Source organism: Cinclus cinclus, chromosome 5, assembly GCF_963662255.1.
Source record: "Cinclus cinclus chromosome 5, bCinCin1.1, whole genome shotgun sequence".
In the NCBI taxonomy this organism is placed as follows: Eukaryota; Metazoa; Chordata; class Aves; order Passeriformes; family Cinclidae; genus Cinclus; species Cinclus cinclus.
The window spans coordinates 46500198-46509228 of NC_085050.1; the positions used below are offsets into that span (position 1 = coordinate 46500198).

The 9031-nt window shown below is 35.9% G+C and overlaps 1 protein-coding gene across 1 annotated transcript in view; it reads right to left on the bottom strand.

Moving 5' to 3' along the window:
* Window positions 1–7884, bottom strand: part of LOC134044500 (FHF complex subunit HOOK-interacting protein 1A-like) — a 31518-nt gene extending 23634 nt beyond the window's left edge. The window contains exons 1-3 of the mRNA XM_062493738.1: window positions 7568–7884; window positions 5564–6190; window positions 647–805 (exon numbers count right to left, since the gene is read on the bottom strand). Coding sequence (XP_062349722.1) covers window positions 647–805; window positions 5564–6190; window positions 7568–7669 — 888 coding nt within the window. The 5' untranslated portion in view covers window positions 7670–7884. The remainder of the gene's footprint in view (window positions 1–646; window positions 806–5563; window positions 6191–7567) is intronic.
* Between the last annotated feature and the right edge of the window lie 1147 nt (window positions 7885–9031).

Sequence of the window (9031 nt, forward strand, 5' to 3'; positions counted from 1 at the left end):
GATTTGGGTTCTATTGAGTATTCAAACCTTAAAAACAATATATAAAGACAAGAATTTCATTTTACATTTAAATTGGAAAAAAACAGTAAGAGAACAAAGCACTGAAAAAGGAACCTGGAAGAATAGAATAGACTCAAAACAGGCCAATCTTAAAATGAAGCTATACTTCCAGGATGACACGTAATTAATTCTGCTTGGAAGGCTTTATGTTGTACTCACCAACAAGCAAAACAGATTATTTTCACTATTTTCTTTTGTATGCCATTACAAGAGCTTAAACAAATACAGATATAAACCCTACATTTTCCCACATGTAAAGACATTCAATTTACTTCTAGGATTAACAGTGGTACTAAAATGCAATAAATATTTGTTTTTTCTTTTAACAGAAAATGCTCCCAATTACATAATGTAATATCAAGCTTTCATTTGAAACATTTGCCACCTGAAAAATACAAATATATTAGTTCACCCTTATAACCAGGACAGACAGTACAATGCATTCATTTTTTAAGCAGCTTGTTTTAGTCTAACTTCAATAGTTCCTGACATTAACAAAAATAAATCAACTCTATAACTTATAAACTTCTGCAGGAGATATAACTTGCTACTACTTCTAAAGAGCAAGCTAACTCCATTCAGTTACCTGTATCACAGCATTGCAAAATTCAAGAGAATTCATGAATTGTACAAGGGCTGGTGACAAAAGCCAGTCATCTTTCATCAGACAGTGCCATTCTTCTCCTTTTTCTTCCAGCTTTGTAGGCAAAGATGAATAGAGGCCACTTAGTCCTGTTGCTAGCACCTGTATTTCAGAAACAGAAAAGGAAATAAGTTAATCTCCCAATGGTCCATCTGCTTGAATGGCAGTACCACAAATGGTTTCTCCTATTAGTTTTAGCAACATAAGAGACTGTTGAGATTAATTTAATTTCCTTTCAAAAAAGTCCTGTGGCAGAAAAACAAATATTTTAAAGAGCCTTCCATATAATATGTTTCTTTTAAGATCTGGTATTTAGGAAAAAGTGATGGAGAAAATCAGGTTATCTTGGTTTTTTTTAATCTTAAATTATAATTTTTTATATTTTTCTAAACTTATTTTGCACTTTCCTTCAGTCCCTTTTAGAAACATCCACCAGTGCCATTATCTGCAGCTCGTCTTTTGTTGGTGATTCAAATGTCACTGCTCAAACACGTATGAAGTCATTTCACTTAGAAACATGAAACATCAGAAATGGAGGGGGAAAGTGCCCCATCAACATAAATGAAGTTCAGCCCCACTTACACCACAAGAACACGTTGATTTTGATTGACAGGTGATTAAACTCAGCTGAATCCACTTTAAAAAAAAAGTAAATTCAACTGTTTGTAATTTTCCTTTTTCCTTATTCATCTGTAGGAGGGAAGCAAAAAACTTAAAAAGTCTGAAATCAGTTATTTAAACAATTTTTCCAGTAACATTAAGCCTTACAGGTGATTTATGTAGAATATATCACTGAAGAACAAGAGAGTATTTTTAGTTACAATTTAGAAAGCTTATTTCCATAAAGGTTTTTAAATTTTACTGAATGTATCTAGAGTATGGTATTTTCAGATGCAGTTTTTAATTATTACAGTTATTTGAAGCCAGAAACTTTCTAAATATTACTTAGGACTCTCATCCTTCTGAGATGATTTCATACAACTTCATGATAATTTTTAAAGATGATTCTCATTTTAACAGGAACATTATTAATTGGCCTGATGGAAATCTTTTTAATTTTAATTCAACAGACTCTTCTAAGACTATTTCCTCTTACAAAAAGCTATTTGGCATCTACAGGGCTAGATTGTTAAAGCTGAGATGAAACACAGATCTTATCTACTAGAAAACACTGGAAAACAAATAGTTTACAATGTCCTGATCAAAGACCAAGGGTTCACAGGTGCTCAGGTTTTGATCATACACAAGCACAAGCAATTGTAACTGTTAATCCATACAAGGCAAAATCCATAAAAGACAAAGGCTGTCTTTTCTGAATACTTTTTATTCCTAATTCACATAATGTTGAAGATGGATTTATGCTGGCATAGGTAAGTAAGTCAAATATTAATGGGGAGGGGAGAATACTGTGGAAATTGACTGCTTTAGTACAGTGACATATGCACAGTTCTATATACACAGAGAAATGAAGGACAAAGCTGGAGAAAAGTTAAAAGATTGAGAAACTAAAGCTATTGAGCAAAACTTTATTTGTAAAATCCCATTCTTCTACAACCAGAATCTCTTTGGGTTTTTTTTCTTTCTCACAGTACAAGAGCTCAGAAAAAAGCTGTTTTAGAACTACCTATACATAACTCAGACAAACACTTACTCTCACAAACCCAGGCCTCCAACGATGAGAGAATTTGACATTTGTCTTGTGAACTTTGAATTAATGCACACTTGATTTTCCATTGTCTGCTTAAAATTTAATTACTATTCATAATCACAACCACCCCCTCTCACTATGTTATCTGATTCTCAGAGCCATGTCCCATCCACATTTCTCCTTCATACGGGTATTAGCCCTTAAGTGCAAGAAGCTGACCTTGAACAAAACATACTACTCTCCAGTAATAGAAACAGTGAATTCATAATCAGTCAATGTCTTGAATTCTTTAGTTTGTCAGACTTACTGAAGTAAGAAGCAACAGATGCAGTTGCTAAAATCTGTAAAGATTAAGAAGCTCTTATTTTTGCTATGAAGTACAACAATTGGTTCTATGAAATTATGTTTTTTAAGCACTGAGACAGAGTAGCCATAGCAAGCAATTTCATCTCTTTAGATAAAAAAATATTTCAAAATGTTCACAAAGTATATGGTATAAACAGAGTTACCATCTGAAATTACCAACAGAATAGATTTTTTAATCAGTAATGAAACATTAATGAAAAAAATAATCTGAAAGGGAAGGAAATGAAAGCATTTACATCCTGAAAAACCAAGATTGGTTTTATTTTTTGTTTTATGCAAAGCAGTGTCCTTCTAAACTCCTTCCAGCATTTGTCATGTCAGCCCTCCATGCTCATCTACTTTTACAAGCATCTCCAGCATTTTCTTTCTCATCGAGTCATGAGTCTCTTTACAACCAGTTTCTTTATTTACTTTCTCTTGACTCACAGAAGTGAGTCATGATTATACGATTTGTAATCCCAGGCCTATTATGTGATTATAATGTGTTGTTAATGCATAAACAATCACTATCTGGACAATTACTTCATTTTAATAATTCTCTCCCACATCCATAGTCTTTCCATCTCTTTGCAAGGCACAACTTTTCAGGGGCACTGCAGAACCAGCTCTCCTGCAATAAAAGTTGCTTTCCTACGATGCAAGGTATTTACAAAGTTTTGTGAGGGACTTTGAGATGTTACCCTGCTCAAAATTCTTTAGAAACATTTTTTTTTATTATTATAATGCTGAACAGATAATATCTTCAATCATACCCAGAAAACTTTCACGTCAAAACATGATAATTATTTGGTGCAAAATCAGAAAACTTTACTGAATAGTTTACCCACACATTCCATGTTAAAAACATATGTTAGTGATGTACTGCACTGCAAACAGTCTCCTTCCTTCCTTATAGTTTTTTTCACCTGCAGTTTTGAATACTGTGGATCTATGGACAAGCCAGTTTTTAAAAAGATGCTCACCAAAGTTAGGTAAAAAAACATTATCAAGAAAACCTTCAGGTTCACTTGGCAGAGATCTAACACTTATCTGGTACATGAGGCAGCAGAGATTTATGGCCAGACCCCACCCCAGGGGATGCCTTTATTATGCAAAAAGGCATGGTAAAGAAAACTCAACATGCCAACCTGTCCTCAGAAACAGAGATAGCATCAACACAGTGCCACCCAGAAGTTTCTGCTAACAGCACAGGACTGCATTAACTGTTTTGCAGAGTACCTTAGGCAACATTTGCACTGATTTCAATGATATACAGCAATGTGACCAACACCTACAAAATCCTCCATCAAAACAAAATCTGCTTTTCAGCTCATCACAACTCAAATTCAAAAAAGATGTTGTGCTAGTATACTAAATATATGGCATTACATTAAAGTCTTATTATAGACTTAGGCCAACCTCACTACTGTTGAGAAAAGTCTGATTTTAGCACATTTTGACAAGAAGCCTTCCTAATTGGAATGACTGTTGGCCATGGCTCCCTGCTGTTGAAAGCTGGCTTTAATCTCCAGTGTAATAAGGCTGGCTTTTGTGTTTGGTTGGTTTCTTTTAAAGCTAATAGGAAAATGTAATTATGGAAGTTATAGCATGGATCCAATAATGGTATCTGCCTTGGGGACAGTTTGAGAACCAATATCATATTCCTTGGCAATATCTCTCTCCTCTTGAGGAGACCTCAAAATCAACTGGAGTCTCAAATTGATGCAATAATTACAACCGACAGAAGAAACCATTTAAAAGTTTTCTTGTCGATTTTTAGGTCTCACCTATCCTGCAAATGAGGTTCTGCCCTACTGCTCAAAGCAATCTCAGAATAAATGGAAACCTTAGGTTGTCAAGAAGTGGCAGGGATTCTAGTACTTTCTCTTCTACAGCTCTCTGCTTTAGTAGCCATGAAAGACTCTCCTCCATTTAAATTTCCCAGGAATTATTAAATTCAAATGCAAGTCATGCAGAATATAAAAGAGTCTGACCAAAAACTGACCCACAAGAGCAACTTCTGTACAGAATGATACTTGGGTTTGAACACACCCACTGCAGATCTCAGACTGTGATAAGGCATGAAGAAGCAGGTGGTGTTACTCCAGTTTGCTTTAGATTTAAAACTGCAGTAGCACAGCTTTGTTAGTTAAATCAGATTACTTTACTTAGAGCAAGTTAAGTAAAGGTTTTCTACTCATGTAGTAAGATCAATTTGCCAGGTGTAACAATGCAACGGTGCTGTTTTTTACAAGTTTTGTAACAGAGAACAACATAGCAAGATGGTGGTTAGCCTGAGACAGCCATAGAAACATCCAATTTTGTGACAGTGAACAAATCTCCCTTTTATCTTCCAAGAATTGTAACATTTTTGTAACACTCTCACTATTCTCACACTTGTTTTTTGAACTGTTGAACTGAAAGTGTGGGAAACACAGAAGCTGAAGCTTGTGTGGTGCTTGTGGTGTTTTCAGGTGCTGCCACCTGAAACAACTACCTCAGGACACCTCACTCCCCTTTCTCACTCCCTCCAGCCCAAGAATTTCAGAGGTGCCTTACCGTGAGACAAAACGGATTTCCCTCCCACTATGTTCTGCTACAACTTCCATCAGTTTTCCGATCCGATTCACTGTGTGACTGAAAAAACACTTCAGCTGGCCCAAAAGCACAAGATACTGGTATGGAAACAAGAAGCAAGACTGCGTTTGGCATTGGGGGTGGTTTAAATAGCATTACCATTTGTGAAATAAGTGTTAGCAAAAACAAATGTGTTATAACACTTCTTTACCGAAAACGACAGAAAAGGAGGAAAGAATGCAGGACAGTTAGTTTAGCACTGAAGACCATGTAAAATAAGAACAACTTACTGGGCAAAAATAGGTGTTTTCTGCTATGTGGTTTGCAACAAGGTTGTTTTCTGCAGACAGAGACATTATGAAAAGCAGTGCATCCCGGGCCTGTTGGCCTACTGTTCCTTCTCGATGGATGAAGGGGATCAGCAGGGAAAAAATTAGGAAATTGGCAGCTCCTTGGTCCTCACTAGTATGGAAAAACAGTTCTAGAATGGAGGGATCTTTGGCTATTATTGAGCAGAGCTGGCTCAAGAGGACAACCAACTCTGTTTCCACTGTTGGAGTGGTTGTTCCTGAGCAGGAACTCAGCAACATCATCAAAGGCTTCAAAATGGGCTTGTGATGCAGCAAAGGCTGATGAGATTGGGTTATGAGCATTTCGTACATTTTGAGTTGCTCAATTTTTGTCTCATCGGTGAACTCTCGCCGTAGGCTCCAAAGGAAAAGCTTCTCCATGATGTTTTCTGAGACCACGAACTCCAGAATAGGCCCCATTGAGGCATCTTTTGCTTGCTCCTCAATTAATAAGAAAAGCATGTGCTCCACATAATTCTGCACAGTGCTGGCCTCATCAGGTAAGATTGCCCCGTACTTTGCCTGAGTATTTTTCAAAGGATCATGCTTCTCTAAGATTTTCAGAACCTAAAGAGAAACGAAGATATATCAGTTTTAATGCATTTGAATGCATCATAAAAAACATGCACCTATCGCTACAAGAAAAAATATTTATCAAAATTGTTTAACACAAAAAGCATGAAGTTTTTTTATGTTTTCAAATTTAGGAAGTTTGACAGACAAAACCTGAAATTTTACATTTGGCATCTACAAGGTAAAAATACACTGCTGTTGTTCACCTTTTTTAATAAGCACCGAAATTTGTCATTTACCCTATTCCTGAAAACCAGGGGTTCTCTCAAACAGGGATAAACTATGTGTCTATGGTGTTCAGAAATTGAGTTTCCACTATGTTTGAAACAAGACTGTCACAGAGGACTGAAATCAAAAGGCCTGTTCTCCAGCAAGAGTAACTGTGCTCAGGAATATCAATTTCATGGGCTGATTTGCAGTAATCAGAGTAGTAGCAGCCCACAGTGCTATTCTTTGCTTGACACCTTATATATGATACCAAATGGTCACTGATGCCCACATACTCTTGCAACTTTCAATATAGAAATAATAGTCATACCAGCACTTCTTACCCTGAATTACATTATGTTATGCATGCAAACAATAAAGATAATTTTCTGAAAAAACCCTATTGTCTTTAGCCTTTTTGTGGAGGATAACTGCCACAAAACCATAAAGGAACATCAGCTTCCTTAACATGACACATCACTAGTTAGATGAGAAAAGGTAACTCTTTCTTGAACGACGGCACCTCTGACTCTAGAAACATCTCAGAAACACCACCATTTACCTGGCTGGTTTCTTGAGAGAACCAAAGAACAAGAACAGCACAGAAATCAATATTATCTAAATTGTTAGGTTATTCATATTACTGCAGCAAACAAAACCTGATATTATGGTGCTCACAGCAAAACATATTTGCTTAAAAGCAATTACAATCCTGATGACGCACAATTTTTAGAATATGCTGAAGTGTATAATCTACATATACCCATAATAAATGCATACAGCTTTGCACTGTGAAGCTAATTTACTTTATAAAAGATAGGCAAGACTCACCCAGCACAAGGGAAAGAAGCCTGCAACATGGTGCAAGTCACAATAAATCAATAGGAAAGCCAGTAATAAGATCTAGGCCTTCAATAAGATATTACCATGTCCTATCACTTCCCATTTAGATGCAAATCCAGAGTTCAAAGTGTGATTAGTAAAGGCTAACCATACCTTGAAAGGTCAATTACCTTTGCATTTTAAAAATAGTTCAGTGTCATCTACTACATTCTGCAGGAAAGACATTTGTTCCTGTGCAATTCAGGATTATCCCAAAAGAAAGAATGAAACAAATTTGTATTAATGAAACTTACTTCAATCAGTAAAACTAATTAACATTACCTGTGCCCAGTGTGTTCTAAACACTATCATGCATGTTTCTGGGTCAACACCCTCCAGTCTGGGAGCCTGCCTATTTCTGCTGATACTTGTCCCAGAAGACATTATAAAATTTCCTAGTCAAGCCAACTAGGTCATACTGAATTTATTTTTAAATCCTCCAGTGAGCTACAGATGTTCAAGCATCACGATGAGATTGATACTGTGTCCTGAGCTTTGGTATCCACAGAAATCTGTTAAAAAAAAAAACAAAACCAAAAAGAAACATACATATACCAGTGCACATCAAATTATAGTGTGTAGCAGAAAAGAACATACTTAAAGAGAACACAGACTTTTAGTATTTTAATTCAGTTTGAGGATACAATTTTTCAAAGCATGTTATATGGGATCATCTAGGATTTTTGCTCATGATAATAGCTTATAATTCTCAAACTTTTGAGATCAGTGGCCAAAATAAGGTGCTACTGAAATAAACAAGCCCAAGAGAAGCTTATGAAATAAACATTTTATGCATATCACTGCATTTTTTGTTTCTCATTATAATGCTTTTGCCATCTGACCATGTCTCTTCAGAGCTGCTTAGTAACTAATGTTGCATAGACTGGACAGATTAAAAAAGTAGAGGTTATTTCTCTATTATTTTTTTAATCTTCCAGTAATAGATATAATTGCAAATTCTTAGAAGTGTTCTGCCAGAAACCATACCATAAACAGTTGAAAACATCTGTAGAGCACCATATTCACATAGAAGGGTGCATCTGTATCAATACCAAAGTAAACCAAACCAAACAACATAAAAGATAAAACCTTCGTGTATCCAAAGCCAAATAAATTGAGACGTCATATTAAAGGACTATGAGAATAGGATCAAACATTGAAACATTCCTTCCATCCATTACTTAATATTCTAGATATGTGAATATCAAGGTAGTTGCACACCTGCAGGGGAAAGTTAAAATGAAAGAAAGATTGCTATCTTGCAGATATTTGAGAGACTTAAGAGAATATATTACTCCCTCATGCACCAATATCTAAGTCACACAGCTTCCCCTCCTCCCCCCCCCCGCCTTTTTCTTTTTACACAGTTTGCATTTTTATTCTTCTTTTGACAAACTAACTAGGCATTTAATTTATTTCAGTTTTGGACCATAGTGAAAAAAGCCCAACCAAAAGCACCTGACAACAGACTTTTTGAGGCATAAACTGCCAAATCCCATACAGCAGTTCTTTCCCAGTATAGAAGGGAATTCTCTGAGTTTATCCTAGAAGATGAAGATCTTTTCTCTGTAGTGGATATCTCTGCTCCCTGTAGGTGTGCTCTGTTTATATTCTTGAAATTGATAGCACAGGAAAACATCCAGCCTGTCTAAAAAGTAGCAGTGACTTTTGCCATTTTATGAGTTCAAAAATATACCAGGTATAACTGTTAAAATTTCTGAGGCAAGCAAGGAAGTTATGCACACC